The following is a 17,753-nucleotide window of genomic DNA, read 5'->3' on the forward strand; positions in this document are numbered from 1 at the left end:
AATCTTTAATGACCTTCTTGTTTCCTGGAACAAAAATATGTTCCAGTCTCATCTTGTATTATTCTTGCTCCCAACTTGGAATTAGCCAGCTCATTAAAAGTCTTAGTTTCTTGGGGTGCCTGGGTGGCTCAGTCGGTTGAGCGTCCGACTTCGGCTCAGGTCATGATCTCGCAGTCTGTGAGTGTGAGTTCGAGCCCCGCGTCGGGCTCTGTGCTGACAGATCAGAGCCTGGAGCCTGTTTCAGATTCTGTGTCTCCCTCTCTCTCTGCCCCTCCCCTGCTCATGCTCTGTCTCTCTGTCAAGGATAAATAAACATTAAAAAAATTTTTTTTAAAAACTCTTAGTTTCTTGTAATAGGGAATGGTGTTGATTGACCAATATGAGTGTGTAGTGTGCTTATTACTACTGGATTGCCATTGCTTTTATATCCATTAAGTGGAAAGAGACAGAAACCTATCTCTCTCTATTTTCTCTATTTATTTTCTCTTTATTTAATCTTTATTTTTGAGAGAGAGACAGAGTGTGAGCTGGGGAGGGGCAAAGAGAGTGGGAGACACAGAATCCGAAACAGGCTCTGGGCTCTGAGCTGTCAGCACAGAGCCCAACACGGGGCTCAAGCTCACGAACCACAAGATCATGACCTGAGCCGAAGTCAGACGCTTAACTAACTGAGCCACCCAGGTGCCCCAGGAAACTATCTTTCATAATTGAATACTAATAACTCTAATTGAAGTCCAAAGGTGAGATTCTGTCTCACTTTTCTGCATTTCAGTTTTGTAACTTTTTCTTGAACAGTGAAAAAACCCTATTTCCTCCAACATGAGTATAGTTACTCAAGTCTTCTGTCCCAAGACTTGGGACTCTGTCCCAATACTACAGAACGGTTTCAAAATTAGAATATCATACAACTACTGACAGGAAAACCTACCTGAAGCCATATTCATGATTTATTACACTTTGTTTCTTTTCCTGTTTTCCCTTAGAATATGTTACACTAAGGATTTCTAATCAGAGTACAGTTTGAAAAATTGCTAGATTAATTCTTTTTTGTGCATTTTCAGCTTAATATGCAGTTTATGTTAATTGTTGAGTTTAGGGTTTTTTTTAACTTGGAATATATAAAACATTTACATGCTTCAAAAGTCAATATAAAAATATACTTAGGGGGTGCCTGGGTGGCTCAGTTGGTTAAGCATCTGACTCTTGATTTCGGCTCATGTCGTGATCTCACAGTTTATGAATTTGAGCCCCGCATCAGGCTCCATGCTGACAGTGTGGAGCCTGCTTGGGATTCTCTTCCCCTCTCTCTCTGCTCTTTTTCCTCTCTCTCTGCCTCTCATTCATTGCCCCTCTCAATCTAGGTAAAAAGTTTTTGAGGGGTGAGGGTGGGGGTTAGGGTAGTCTGATTAATCCTTTCTGCATTTATTTTTTCAGAAATAAAGCACATTCACATGTATATTCTTAATTCTCCTTCCTGATTTTACATGGGATATTATTCTCTCTGCACTCTTTTTTACTGTCCTGGTTTTCTTTCAATAATTGTTAACAAGTTGTGAAATCATTCCATATAGACAGTGGCAAAAAAAAAGACATATAAAACTGACTTATCTTTCTTGGTGTTATATGTTTATTTTTGCCATAACTCATTAATTATTAGAAATAATAGTTCCAGTAGTTAGTAGAGTTTCCATGCAGACAGTCACAAAATTTGCAAATATTTTCAGTTTTGTTTTTTGTTTTCCTATGCTTGTAACTGATACTCCTTTCTAGTCTCATCACTATTCCTACATCTTCCAGAAAGTGTTCAACAGAAGTAGTACATATTTTTTCATGATTTTTATGGGCATGACTTCTTTTTTCTTCTTTTTAAGTTTTGGAATAACTTTATATATACCAGAAAGTTGCAAAAATAGCATATTCCTCACCTAATATCAATTTCTACTACATTTGTGTTATATATTTGAATTTACCCCTCCCATTTTTTTTATTCCCCCACCATGGTATATCTTGTATAAACTTCATGATTTATCCTTTCTCTGTTTTGTTTAATGTGAGCATCTATGCACATATCTTTATATATCCTCTTTCTTACATAAATGGTAGCAGCATACCCTAGATACAGTTTACTCCACCTTGTTCTTTAACTTAAAAAAGTGGTGAAGATCATTCAATAGGAATATATAGATACTTCTTATTTCTTTATACAATTACATAGAACTCTACTGTGTGCATACACTACAGTGAGTTCAAGTAGTATCAAGTTGGTGGATATTTGGATTGGTTATAGTCAGTTGCTCTTACAAATAGTTCTGTGGTGGATAACTTTCTGCATAAATCTCTTCAGATTCTTTCCTAAAATTATGTTTGGGTTCCTAGAACTGGGATTGCTCAAAGGATAAATACTTATATAATTTTTGCTAGAAACTGGCAAATATCCTCCTATGATATTTGCTACACTGAATGTGTGAGAGAAGTTACTTGCCTGTTAAATAACCTAGACTAGGTTATCAGACTTTTGGGTTTTTGCCGAAGTATACTTTGAACTTATTCCAAACTTTAAGAATCATTGACTTAATCTTTTTCTGATCCCTTTCCCCCATGCCTTCCTCTATCACTTTTCAATTTCTATACTTTATCTCTCAAATTGTACCACCATATAAGAACTATAATTTATATTTACATTTATAGATTAATGTCAATGTAATTCTGCCTTTTCTAAGTTTTGTGTCTATCCCCACCACCACCAAAAAAAGTGAATGTCTTATTTGTGGTTTCTTTCAGAATATAAATCTAGGTGTGAGAGCAAGAAATTATCTCTGAAAAAGGATAACTATAAAATAAATTCATCTCAATGGGTTATAATGGAAGGATTTACTAAGCATGGACTTAAACAAGGATCTCAGGAAAAACATTTTGGCCAAGTCTTGTGTACCTCTGAAGACATGTCCCCTTTCATTCAGCATACATCTCTCTCTCTACCTCAAACATTTAATACCAAAGAGAAATCTTATGAATGCAAAAAATATAAGAATGCCTATGAACAGGACTCAAAACTTACTACACATCAAGAAAGTCATACAGCCAAGAAATTTTATGACTATAAGGAATATGGGAGGGCCCTTGGTAGAACTTCAAAACTTAGTTCACATCATACAGTGCATATTGGTGTGAGATCCTATGAACGTGAGGAATGTATGAAGTCTTTGAATAGGGGCCCACACTTAATACAACATCAGATAATTTTTACTAAGGAGAAATCTAATGAATTTAAAGAAAGTGGGAAGGCCTTTACTAATGCTTCACAGTTTGTTCTACATCATAGCATTCATCCAAGTGAGGAACCCTTTCAATGTAAGTACTGTGTTAGACAATTTAATAATGGTACAGCCTTTATTCGCCATCAGAGAATTCACACTGGTGAAAAACCCTATGAGTGTAATGAATGTGGAAAGGCTTTTAGTACAAGTTCAATATTTAGAGTACATCAAAGGATTCACACAGGTGAGAAACCCAATGAATGTAAAGAATGTGGAAAAGCCTTTCGTCATTCCTCATACCTTACTCAACACCAAAGAATTCATACTGGTGAGAAACCTTATAAATGTAAGTATTGTGTTAGCGCATTTAGTAATGTTTCGGCCTTTATTCGGCATCAGAGGATTCATACCGGTGAGAAACCCTACAAATGTAAGGAATGTGGAAGAGCTTTTAGTACTGGCTCAATACTTACAGCACATCAGAGAATTCACTCAGGTGAGAAACCATATTTATGTAAGGAATGTGGAAAAGCCTTTCGTCAGTCTTCAGATCTTACTCAACATCAGAGGATTCATACTGGTGAGAAACCCTACAAATGTAAGGAATGTGGAAGGGCCTTTCGTCGTTCATCAGAACTTTCTCGACACAAGTTAATTCATGCTGATGAGAAACTATATGAATGTAAAGAATGTGGAAAGGTCTTGAGTAGAGACTCAATACTTATACAACATCAGAAAATTCACACAGGTGAGAAAGCCTGGGAATGTAATGAATGTGGGAAAGTTTTTACTTGTGCAACATACCTGGCCCGGCATCAGCGAATCCATACTGGTGATAAACCATATACTTGTAACAAATGTGGGAAAGCTTTTCTTTGTTCTTCAGACCTTATTCTGCATCAAAGGATTCATACTGGTGAGAAACCCTATGAGTGTGAGAAATGTGGGAAGGCTTTTGCAAGAGGTTCAAATCTTAATCGCCATCAAAAAGTTCATAATAGTAAGAAATAGTATAAAGGAAGCTTTGTATTGAAGCATATCTTTTAGGTAACATGGCATGGAAGATAAACCCTAGAAACATAATAGGAGAAATCCTAAGAATTTATTGGTGAGAAAATGTAGAAATATAATTGATATGAGAATGACTTATGTGTTTCACAGTTTAACTACCATAAGAATAAAATGAATATCGGAAGGCCTCTATCAACAACTCATTCCTTTCTAAGTTTTAAAAACTTTGTTGTTTATTTTAATTTTTTTTAATGTTTGTTTATTTTTGATAGAGAGGGACAGAGACAGAACATGAGCAGGGGAGGGGCAAGAGAGAGAGAGGGACACAGAATCCGAAGCAGGCTCCAGGCTCTGAGCTGTCAGCACAGCTTGATGTGGGGCTTAAACCTATGAACTGTGAGATCATGAACTGAGCTGAAGTTGGACACTTAACCAACTGAGCCACCCAGGTGCCCCAATTTTTAAAACTTTCTAATCTTGAGTGGAGAAGGTAAAAAATCTTTTTTGTTGTATTTTTTCATATTTTAAAATATGTTAAATCAACTTTGTTTTTTATATAGCTATAATTTGTTTAGTTTATGCATAGCTAAAATACTATATTATTATAAGTTGTACATTAAAAATTTGAATTTATTTTGTTCTCACCAAAATTCTTTTTTTTTTTAATTTTTAAAATGTTTATTTATTTTTGAGAGAGAGAGATAGAGTGCGAGTGGGGGAGGGGCAGAGAGAGACAGAGAGAGATGGAATCTGAAGCAGGCTCTAGGCTCTGAGCTGTCAGCACAGAATCCAAAGCAGAGCTTGAACTCATGAACTGCGAGATCATGACCTGAGCCAAAGTCATACGCTTAACTGACTGAGCAACCCAGGCACTCCATCACCAAAATTCTTATTCCAGTGCAACTTATTCAGTACCTATTTCTTGATGCTATTTATGCACAGTTTCATGATATTTTATATTTTTAGTGTTATAAGCTTGTATTTAATGACAGTCTTTTTATACCCCAACATCCAATTTGGGAACTCTTCAATTGATCTTTTTAGAATAAATTTTTACCTGCATATCTTTACATCTGTACCATTTTATTTAAAATATCATCACTTTAAGATATATATTTTAATATTGATAAAATGATATCATTATTTGTATATATAAATTAATATTTTTATTTTATAAAAGTGATATTTTGTTGTGATAATTTTTTCTAAAGTTTTTTAATTCTACAAAGAAGCCAATAAATTTACCTTTCATCCTCCCAAGGGACTATAGCTACTGTCACATTGTTGGAACAGATCTTTTCATAAATTTTTAAAAGCAAATGTAATCACATTACTCAAATTGTCTCATAAATTGCCTTTTTAATGACAAGATATGTCATACAGAACATTCCATGTGATTAAGTGTATTAATAATGTTAATATATATGACTGTACCATCATTTTTACCAAACATCTATGGCTAAATACTGTGATTAACTCCACTTTTTGTGTTTATAAGGAATGTCACATGTAGCATCCTACTTGGCACATTGTATTTGCTTGTCTGCTTTTCATTGTTGAAATAATCCATGCATACCTTTTAACATGTACATATTTTAATTTTTTTAATGTTTATTTTTAAGAATGAGAGAGATAGTGCAAGTGGGGGAGGAGCAAAGAGAGAGAGAGGGAGACACAGAATATGAAGCAGGCTCCAGGTTCTGAACTCTCAGCCCAGAGCCCAATATGGGGCTCAAACTCATGGAGTGTGAGATCATGACCTGAGCTGAAGTCGGACACTTAACCAACTGAGCCACCCAGGTGCCCCTAACATGACAGAGTAAGCTGGCTTCCCTTTTGACCATACTATGCTATGCTATTTTTCTCTCTTCCCCTCCATGTTACTTATCCTTGCAGAGTTTTTCCTAATGATTTTGCCCAAATGTAATGTGGGGACATTTTAATTTTTTTTAATTATTTCCATTTCAGTGTATTTATATTAAAAACATATTTATATGGGGGCGCCTGGGTGGCGCAGTCGGTTAAGCGTCCGACTTCAGCCAGGTCACGATCTCGCTGTCCGTGAGTTCGAGCCCCGCGTCGGGCTCTGTGCTGACAGATCAGAGCCTGGAGCCTGTTTCCGATTCTGTGTCTCCCTCTCTCTCTGCCCCTCCCCCGTTCATGCTCTGTCTCTCTCTGTCCCAAAAATAAATAAACGTTGAAAATAAAAAACATATTTATATGTATTAGTATACTTTATGTAAAGTGGGCATGGCTATATTTACTAGCATACTTGGGTTTGGTAAGGATCAAATGAGTTAATTTACACAAATATTTATAATTAAGGCTGTAACATACTCAGTATATATAATCCATTGTCAAAATTATTTTTTCCTTTGGCTATTTTATTATTTATGAAAAAACTCTACTATGGTGTATATTTGCCTAAGTTTAATATTGGAGAAAAATCTTAAACCTCTAGTGAATATAGCGAAGTCATCATCATTCCTCCTTGGCTGCAAGATGCATCCATCCTGAAGAAAAGAACCATAAAAATATAATAAATAATGCCTTTAATTCAACCTCTTATGTTGAATCCTAAAATTTATATCAGCATGAAACATTGCTGATAATATTATTGCCCACATTATCTGGGTGATTAAAAAATAATATTGGATTTTAGGAACATCTGACTCTTGATACAATGCATGTTTAAACCAACATTTGGCTAAGGGTGAAATACTGACAAAATAGAATTTCTTTGAACATAAAGGACACTGAGTATCCTACACAGCAAAACATGTAGGAGGTGGGAAAAATTACGGAACTTACAGCTCTAAATCTAGACATGTATTGCAATAATTAATACTTGAAATCTGGTACAGATGCCACAGGAACACAGAGGAAATTTCCATGTATCTGGGATTCAAACTGCCTTCAACACCTTCTACTTGGAAGGATGACCACTAATAGAGTTTATTCATTTTCTATTGCTGCATAACAAATTGCCACAATGTTGGCAGCTTAAAGCAACACACATTTATTATCTCAAAATTTTCATGGGTATGTGTCAGGGCATGGCTTAAGTAGAAATATCCAAGAAAAACACCAATACCATATATTGTCACTCAGATGTGGATCTTGAGAAACTTAACAGAAGACCATGGGGGAGGGAAAAGGGAAAAAAAAAGTTACAGAGAGGGAGGGAGGCAGACCATAAGAGACTCTTAAAGACTGAGAACAAACTAAGGGTAGATGGGGGGTGGGGGGGAGGGGAAAGTGGGTGATGGACAGGGAGGAGGGCACTTTTTGGGATGAGCACAGGGTGTTGAATGGAAACCAGTTTGACAATAAATTATATTTTAAAAAAATAGAAATGTCCATAATCATTATGGAAAAAATAAAAATTACCAAAGCAATCAGAAGATGGAAAAATCAATGGATATAACATCTGGGATTGCAGTACTAATATCATTAAGAAATCACAATTCCTTAGGTTACAAATGTGATGCAATATCAATTAAAAATACCCAGGAATTTTTTAAAACATTTGAGCTAATTCTATTTTTTCAAAAAGTTTATTCATTTTTGAGAGAGAGCGAGAGAGCAGGGGAGGGACAGAGAGAAAGGGAGAGATTCCAAGCAGGCTTTGCACTGTCAGCACAGTACCCCATGCGGGGCTGGATCTTGTGATCCATGAGGTCATGACCTCAGCCGAAATCAGGAGTTGGACGCTTAGCTGACTGAGCCACCCAGGCACACCATGAGCTAGTTCAAGAGTCTAAATGGAAAAATAACCAGTAAAATTCTGAAGGAGGAGGAGAGGAATTGGATAAGTAGAACCATCAACTATTAAGATATAACTCTAATAACTAAGAGTATAGCTTCAGCAAAAATGTAATGGGTCACTAGAACTACTTAAAAGTTCAGCTATAGATCCAAATACATAGGAAAGGTAGTATATGATAATGAAGCCGTTTTGGATCATTTAATATCCTTTGAATTGTTACAAATCTTGAAGATTTGAATGTATTAGTTCATATATATATACATTGGTTGCATTTAGATTTTTCAACAAATGCTTTATTTTTCAAATTTTTAAAAAAATGTTTATTTATTTTTGAGACAATGTGAGAGACAGAGTGCAAGCAGCGGAGGCGCAGACAGAAGGAGACACAGAATCTGAAGCGGGCTCCAGGCTCTGAGCTGTCAGCCCAGAGCCCAACGTGGGGCTCGAACTCACGAACCGTGAGATCATGACCTGAGACGAAGTCGGACGCTTAACCGATTGAGCCACTCAGGCACCCCTAAATTTTTTAATATTTTATTTATTTTTGATAGAGAAAGCACAAGTGGGGAGGGGCAAAGAGAGAGGGAGACACAGAATCCGAGGCAGGCTCCAGGCTCTGAGCTGTCAGCACAGAGCCTGATGCGGGGCTCGAACTCACGAATTGCGACATCATGACCCAGCAGAAGTCAGACGCTCAACCGACTGAGCCACCCAGGTGCCCCAACAAATGCTTTTAGTAGCCATATGGCAAAGATAGGACAAATTTGTATCCATGTTTATTCAAACAGTCTGAAGCATCACTCCATAGTTTACTCAAAAATAAAAAGAAAATATAGTTTTCAATAGATAAGACTGTTGACTATAGTTCTTAGGGTAATAAATTAACATTAGGAATGGGAAGAACTGACAAAGTGGCCCCTGATAGGATACATTAAGAAAGATACAATATCACCCATGTATTCTTTCAAAAAATATTTAGCCCAAAGTTAAACAAGGGGAAATAATTTTCCTAAATATGTAGGAGGACATTCTGGGCAAGAAAAGCAGTCTAGGTACCAAAAATATGAAATTTTTGAGATACAAGAGATCTGTGAACTATTCTAAGTCAAAGCAGACTAATAAGATATGCCAACTAAATGCATGACCTTTGAATCCTGGATTTAAAAAGAAGTTTTAAAATCATTGTTGGGGGGAGGGGTGTTGCCTGGCTGGCTCAGTCGGTACAGCATGCAACTCTTGATCTTGGGTTCATGAGTTTAAGCCCCACATTGGGTGTAAAGATCACTTAAAATACATAAATTAAACCTAAAGTAAAATAAAATAATTGCTGGGGTAGTTGGGAGAAATTTGAATTGTACCATATGTTAGATCATGATATTGTGTGATCCATTGTTAAATTTCCTAAGTGTATTTATTGTGGTTATATTAGAGAATATACCAATTTATAGGACATGTGTAGAATATGGACATGTCTGTAAACATAGATTATACAATAAATGGCCTTATGTAATTGGACAGCCACCTGGGAGAGAGAAAAAAAAATGGATCCCTAATGCCACGCTCAAAGCAAATTAAAATGCAAATGCATCAAAGATATGGATTAAGAATTGACTTAAGAATTGAACAAAAAATATGATAAAACCATGGAAGAAAATAATAATGTGAAATTAACTCAAAACCATGAAGTCATTGTAGGAAAATATATTTGTCTACTTTTTCACGGCAAAATATTTGAAACACTATTGAAAAAATATAATTCCTAAACCGGTACATTTTTAAAACAGAAAACTGTCTATATTGCTTAATAACAAAAATAGGGAATACAAATCATTAAGAGAAGATGTAAACAATGATCTAACAAAACAAGTGAGTATGAAAAAGTACGTCACATAAGAGACACTGCAAAGGAATTTTGCTCCTTTGGAAAGATTTTTATCTCCTGTCCCAATATGATAGATATCATTTAGAAATGTAGTTTTCACCTATCAGATTGACAAAATAAATTTGGTATCTAATCTTTTATCCACAGAGTAGGAACATGGTGATCTATACATGTTGCTGTTGGACAGCTAAATTGGCATAACCTAAAGGAGGGCAGTAGCAAATACCTATCAAAACTTAAAACACAGATACATATATCCCTAGAATTTATGGAGAAATTTATGTAACAGCTGTTTTCAACATATCCACAAGAAACAAGAATATATTTTTTGGCACTGGTGTAATAGCAAAAGAAGAGGGTGGGAGGTAGGGAGTGAGGATCAATTACAGTAATAAATTGGTTATATAAATTATCATCCATCTATTCAATGGACTATATAGCAAATTAAAAGAATGCAGTATGTGTATTAATCTGAAATTAAAATATTCTTTAAACTTTATTTACTTTGAGAGAAAAAGAAAGAGAGAGTGTACAGCAGGAGGGGCAGAAAGAGGGAGAAAATCTTAAGCAGGCTCCATACCTAGCATGGTGAGATCACAATGGTGAGATCATGACCTGCCAAATCAAGAGTGGGGCACTTAACCAACCCAGATGCTCCTGAAGTTACAAATATTTTAAGCGTATATTACAAGCTAATATTTTTGTTGAAGTTTATATTTATCTATACATATGAACTCACACACACACACACACACACATATATGTTGTGGTGTGAGAGTGGTGAATGCACTGGTTGCGTGGAGAATCTTGGGTGTCAATATTGGGGACAAGGGCACAAGGTGTTAATTTTTCACCTTGTATATTTTTTATTTTATTTAGCATATGCAAAATTAGTCAACCAATTTTATACCATCAACAAAAACCTTAAACCATTTAAAAAATCAAACTTGGGTTGCAATTCTTTTCTTTTTTCTTAATGTTTATTTATTTTGAGAGAGAGAGAGCATGAGAGCAGAGGAGAGAGAGGAATGAGAATCACAAGAAGGCTTTGCGCTGTCAGCATAGAGCCCAATGCGGGGCTCAAACCCATTAACTGAGATTATGACCTGAGCGGAAATCAAGAGTCAGACACTTAACCCCCTTAGCCACCCAGGCGCTCCTGTAACCCTTTTCTACTTTCTCGTGGTCACTAAACTTTTTTGACTTTGGTTTCCAAAGTCTGTTGAACAGAGTAATGATTCCCCAGGTGGGATCAAGTGAGCCAAGGGCATTGGCACCCTTCTGCCACTGAGGCAGTGGTCACTATATAATATTAGCTGTTGAATAGCAACAGCAGTCTGGAGGGTACCCACCCACCCCACCGTGCTGGTTCACCAAGGAGGGCAGTCTGCCCTAGGCACAGGCGGTTAGAGCCCGGGTGGTGCTGTCAAGGGTGTAGTGCACTCAAAGGATTCTGGAGATTGTAGTTCAGGCCTCCCAAACGCCTCCGAGTTGCGCAGGCGCAAGATGCTATTTGGTAAAGTGAGCTTCAGCCTTTGGCCTTGTTGGGACCGTTTACTGTGGCATCTGCCGAGCTCCAATCCCTTCTTCACACTCTGGCGCTGGACTTCTTGGGGCTGAAAGGCTCACAGGCTCTAATGGACATAAGCATAGCCTTGCGATTGGAGGCCTTATATCAGGTAAGTTTGTGCATTTGTCGCCGCGGTGTTAGCAAGTTGGGATGTTAACATCTGGAGATTGATCCACGTGTGAGGACTACCGGGACTGATTCTGATCAGCTGTGCTTCTGGAAGCCATGGCCTTTTGAGGGACAGAAGCGCCACGGGGTCTTTGATATGGGGCCTGAATTGGGGCGCGTCTCCAGCTCAGGGTCTTAACTGAAGTGGGTTTTTCTCCTGCAGGTCTTGTCTCCAGGAGTCCTGTCCCCAGGTGTAGGGGAGACAGAAGAATGCTCAGGAGTAAGGTGGCACGGGGTAGGGGGCATTTGCGTCCGTGTCTCCAGACACTGCCAGCCGCCCAGAGGTCATTCTGCTACAGCTGGAGCCTGCTGGAGCGGAATTTGTCGGTTCTCTCTCCCATCCCTGTGAGTGTATTTGTATGAAGTGAAGAGAGCGGACAATGGGAAAGCAGGGTATAGGACTACCCTTTGCGGGTTGTTCTGGGAACTGAGGCCAGCGTTGCCCTGCCAGCCCTGCAGTGTCAGGACTCTGCCCTTTTCCAGAAGGGGAGCCTTGAAGAGGACTGGGCATTTGCTGCAAGACCGAAAGCCAGGGGAGGTAATGCTAATTTTCTGCTTCCTGAAACACAGTGAGCATTGGGCTTCTTTATCCTGACCTTTTCTGGGTAGGAGCATCTCTTTCAGGTCCTTCTAGCCATTTCCTTCCATTCCCTCTACTCAGCTGTGTTGCCTAGGTGCCTCCTCTGATTGGCAACCAGTGCTCAGGACTTTTACTTTTCTTTTTTCAAGGCTTATTTTATTTTATTTTATTTTATTTTATTTTATTTTATCTTATTTTATTTTATTTTTTTAATGTTTATTTATTTTTGAGAGAAAGAGACAGAGCACGAGTGGGGCAGGGGCAGAGAGAGAGAGGGAGACACAGAATCTGAAGCAGGCTCCAGGCTCTGAGGTGTCAGCACAGAGCCCTACGAGACTCTGGGCTCAAACTCACTCACTGAGAGATCATGACCTGAGCTGAAGTCGGTCATTTAACCCACTAAGCCACATAGGTGCCCCTAAAACTTTTAGAGAAAGAGGGAGTGCAAACGGGGTGAGAATGGCATAGTGGGGGAGAGAGAATCCCAAGCAGGCTCCACCGCCAGTGCAGAATCCATCACAGGGGCTGGTTCCAAAGACCCTGGGAACATGATCTGAGCAGAAATCAAGAGTCAGACACTCAACCAACTAAGTCACCCAGGCGCCCTGGTTTATGTTTATAGAGCACAACCAGTTACTTCCAAGCAGAGATGCGTGGATGCAGGAGGTGAATATTTCGAGCCTTTTCTTCTTTAGATTCTTAACTGATTCTCAACCAGGAACAATTTTGCTGCTATCCTCACTCCCTCCAGGGATATTTGCCAATGTCTAGAGGTATTTTTGGTCATCAGAGCTGGGACCAGCCAGTGCTACCAGCATCTGTGGAGGTCAGAGTTGATGCTAAACATCCAAAAAATAATGCATAGGACAGCACCCCACATGACAAAGAATTATCCAGCCCCAACTGTCAACATTGCTAAGGTTGAAAAACTCTCCTATAAACATGGCTTTATACCATTTTCTTGATTCTAACAGTGATATTTAGAAGCCCATTGCATTTCCGATTCCTGATATTTCATATATGACCAGTTTTTTTCTGTCCTCATTTTTTTAAAGAATCTTCTCTTTATCTCTTTTATTCTCAGATTTTATTCTAAGATATTTTGTAAAGGTGATTACTTTTTCTTCCTTAGGGCTAAATGGGTAAACAGTAGGTGGAGGGAATTACCATTTACTGACAATTATATACCAGGCATTATTAGACTAGATGATGCTTATACTATTTCATGTAATAGTGAAACTTTACTTAGCTGGCCTTTGTACATCCCAAACCTGGTTAGATCCTGTAAATATCTTACTGTGAATGGGTGATTTGATCTATCTTCAGGAACTGGAATGTTTAAGTACATAAATTAAATCATACTGACATCCAGGTATCTAGACCCAGCCTGTTTATTCTATCTATCCTTTCCTGTAAACACTGTCTTTATCACCCATATTTTCGCCTTTTTCTTTTCTCTCATTTCAAAGCATTTGTTTTTAGGGGCACCAGATGGTTAAGTATCTGACTCTTGACTTTGGCTTAGGTCATGATCTTGCGGTTCGTGGGTGTGAGCCTCACATTGGGCTCTGCAATGACAGTGGGGAGCCTGCTTGGGATTCTCTCTCTGTCTCCTCTGTTTGCCTCTCCCCCCTCTCAAAATAAATAAACTTATTTAAAAAGTTCATTAAAAATAAATGAATTAAAGCATCTACTTTTATTATAACCTTAATACACTGATTTGTTTTTTCGGGGATTGGTGTTTAAGGATGTATCTATAGACTTGACTCAGGAGGAGTGGGAATGCCTTGATTTTGATCAGAGGGATGTGTACAGAAATGTGATTTTAGAAAACTATAACAACCTTATCTCAGTTGGTAAGCAAACCTATCTCTAAAAATTCAGTCTTCCTCTGGAATATTTGATCCTCTCACTGTGAATTTCTCAGCTCCTTTCAGATATCTTATATATTCCATTTCCCTGTTCCCAAAGAGATAGCTTGAGTTTTATAGAGTTGAAAATGTGCAGCTCTACTGAAGCTGAGACTGAAGCCCCATCTTCTCTAAATAATGACCTTTCCTCTTTAGTTTTGAATTCTGGGCTTCCCATAGCAAAACTATATACCGTTCTCTTTCCATTTCTAAGCCAGATATGTTATCCATACTGGGGCAAGGGAAAGAACCCTGGATGATTGGCAGAAAGCTGACAAGGGACCTGCTCCAGGTAAGTGTGGGATAGTCAGGCAAGGAGAGGGCATTGAAGGATGTAACCCAGCTGTTTACAGAGGAAAGACCTCTGCGAGATATTTTCTGGGAAGTTTTCGTCAACAGTCAAAACCTGTAAAGAAAAGTAAGACCTGTGAACCAAGCTGTCCAAATGTCCCTTACCTTTACCTCCAACTCTCACTTTCCATGATTCTCTTTCATGCTTCCTTCCCATTTCAAAGTGGGAAGTATAATCCTTGTACCTTTTCAGTGACCAATTTCTACATTTATTTTGTATACAATTCTTTTTTTTTAATTTTTTTAACGTTTATTTATTTTTGAGACAGAGAGAGACAGAGCATGAATGGGGGAGGGGCAGAGAGAGAGGGAGACACAGAATGGGAAGCAGGCTCCAGGCTCTGAGCCATCAGCCCAGAGCCCGACGCGGGGCTCGAACTCACGGACCGCGAGATCGTGACCTGAGCTGAAGTCGGCCACTTAACTGACTGAGCCACCCAGGCGCCCCTATTTTGTATACAATTCTAATACAATTCCCCATTTTCTTTTGCATTTAGATTTGTGTATCAGTATCTCTTAAAATTTTTTAGACTTCTCTTCCCTGAAACAGTTTTCTTTTTACTTCATTATTGTGTGTGTATTTATTCATTTATTCTTCTAATCAACAGTTACTGATTTTATAATTTGCATAAGATGCATTATTAAGTGGTGGAAAGATTATAAGACTTATAAGCTATTAAGAAGTTTATGGACTAAGGAACCTATGAATAAGTCCATAAATAATATTTTTTAAAGTAGAATCTACTACAAGAGGGGTTAAATAGGGAAGTCAGAAGAAAGGGCTAATGCTGGGAAAGTGGAAAGCCCTGTCTTACTTCATTTGGGCTGCTATAACAAAGTACCAGAGACTTGGTGGCTTATGAACACAAATTTATTTCTCACAGTTCCAGAGACTGGGAAGTTCAGGATCAAGGCGCCTACAGATCTAGTGTCTGATGAGAGTCTACTTCCTCATAGTTGATCATCTCACTGTAACCTGAGCAGAAGGAGGATCTCTCTGGGGTCTCCTTTATAAGGACACTAATCCCATTCATAAGAGTTCTGCCTGCATTACCTACCTAATCACCTTCCAAAGCCCCCCCTCCTAATACTGTCACCTGAGGGGTTAGAATTTTAATATATGAATTTGGGGGGAATATAAACATTCAGTCCATTGCAGCCCCTACAGAGATGTGATAGCTCGTGCATTGGGAGTGATTTCAGTCACCTCTGTAGAGAGTATTTGGGATAAAGAGCAGCACAGAACTCAACCCAGGGCTTGATCTCATCAACTGTGAAATCATAACCTGAGCCAAAATCAAGAGTTGGATGCTTAACCAACTGAGCCACCCAGGAGCCTCGCTTTCTTTATTTTAATAGAATGGTCTTCATTTAGGTTTTCTGTATTATCTCATGATTAAGTTCAAGTTATGTTTCTCCTGCCAGGGTACGAAAGATGTGATATTTTGTCCCTCTTAGGGCATCATATCTAAAAGTATATGATTTGCTTCTGACCCTCATTGATAATGTTAATTTTGATTACCTGGCTTCGATACTCTCCACCTTCTCTATTGTATAGTTTTTATTTTTTCCTGCAACTAAGAAGTCATCTATGGGAAGGCACCATGAAAATTGTATTTCTCATCAAATGCCCCCCACCACTAGATTTAACATCATTGATGGCTCTTGCTCATACCAGTCTTAACTATGAGGGTTGCACTATAGTCATTTATTTTTAACCTTTATTGATTTTTGAGACAGAGAGAGAGAGCATGAATGGGGGAGGTTCAGAGAGAGAGGGAGACACAGAATCTGAAACAGGCTCCAGGCTTTGAGCTGTCAGCACAGAGCCCGACGTGGGGCTCGAACTCACGGACCGTGAGATCATGACCTGAGCCAAAGTCAGATGCTCAACCTACTGAGCCACCCAGGCGCCCCAGTCATTTTTCAGTTCCAGCACTCCCTCTGTATTTCTCAGTCTGTTTTCTATTGTATGGAAATATCTTCACTATTTGTCTAGCTATCAGATTTATTTTGGTTTCTATTCCTCACTGATGTGGACTCCTGGAGTTGTACTCTTTGCAATGGTTTATAATTCATTAATTATTTTAGTGCTTAAACCATCCCAGGTTTGGCAAGTCAGAGCCTCTTCAAGCTAGCTCTGAGTCTTTCTGACATGCTAACATAATTTTTTAAGTGCTCACTTACTTTTTGGTACAAAAATGTATTTAACGATCTTTTTCCTTTTAAAAAACCTTTTTAAAGATGTTAGGGAAATATGTTGTATTTGTTTGCCAGGGTTGTGAAAGAGAAGCTTTTCTGTGCTTCTCTCCTAGCTTCCATTGGCTTGCTGGCAATCTTTGGCATTCTTTGTCTTTTCCTGCATCACCTTGATCTTTGCCTTCAGCTTCACATGTTCTCTCTCTCTCTGTCTCTCTCTGTCTCTGTGTGTGTGTGTGTGTGTGTGTGTGTGTGTGTGTGTGTGTGTGTTACCAGATTCCCTTTGCAAGGACACTAGTCATATTACATTAGGGGCTCATCCTACTCCAGTATGATCTCGTCTTAATTTAATTAATTCTATTTACAATGACTTTGTTTTCACAAAGGTCACATTCTGAAGTACAGGGGGGTAGGTGGTAAGGAGATCAATGTATGAATTTGTAGTGGACACAATTCAACCCCATAACATTTTCATACATATAAAAATTTTGAAACCAAGTTGCACAGTCTGAGTAATAACATGGTGAAGACCCATCTTGCTACTATGTAGTTTAAGAAATAGAACATTGCAAGTACCTTCAGGGCCCCTTATGTGCCCAATTACAGCTACTGTTTACAGTTTATTTGGGTTGGCTGAACCAAATCTAATATGAGCCCTTTAAAAGCAGTGTTTTCTCTGTCTACGAAGCAGAAAAGAATTCAGAGATGTGTTCTAGCTGACCTGAAAGAAAGCGAACATTGTGAATTGCCTGTGGGGGACATTTGGAAAATATCAGAGAGTGGTCCCCAGCTGACAGCCAGTAATGAAATAGGGACTTCAGTCCTACAACACAAGGAACTGAAATCTGCCAACAAAAATGAACTCGGAAGTAAATTTTTCTCTGGATCCATTAAATGAGAACTCAGGCTAACTAATACCTTGATATAAGCCAAAGGGGCTTAAAAAAAACTCCTGGAATCACAGTCTTATGTTCCAACGTCCAAAAGGGCTTCAAATATTTGGCAACCTTGGTCACTGTCAAGTTCCCAACATACTTTGACTAGTGCATGTGGCCT

At 38.4% G+C, this 17,753-nt stretch overlaps 1 protein-coding gene across 3 annotated transcripts in view; it reads left to right on the forward strand.

Moving 5' to 3' along the window:
* Positions 1 to 4,901, forward strand: part of LOC106974722 (zinc finger protein 345) — a 171,767-nt gene extending 166,866 nt beyond the window's left edge. For all 3 annotated transcript variants that reach the window (XM_053210213.1, XM_053210212.1, XM_053210211.1), the window contains exon 6: positions 2,782 to 4,901. In XM_053210213.1, coding sequence (XP_053066188.1) covers positions 2,782 to 4,268 — 1,487 coding nt within the window. In that variant the 3' untranslated portion in view covers positions 4,269 to 4,901. The remainder of the gene's footprint in view (positions 1 to 2,781) is intronic.
* The last annotated feature ends 12,852 nt before the right edge of the window (positions 4,902 to 17,753 follow it).

The sequence above is a fragment of the Acinonyx jubatus genome, chromosome E2 (assembly GCF_027475565.1).
Source record: "Acinonyx jubatus isolate Ajub_Pintada_27869175 chromosome E2, VMU_Ajub_asm_v1.0, whole genome shotgun sequence".
In the NCBI taxonomy this organism is placed as follows: Eukaryota; Metazoa; Chordata; class Mammalia; order Carnivora; family Felidae; genus Acinonyx; species Acinonyx jubatus.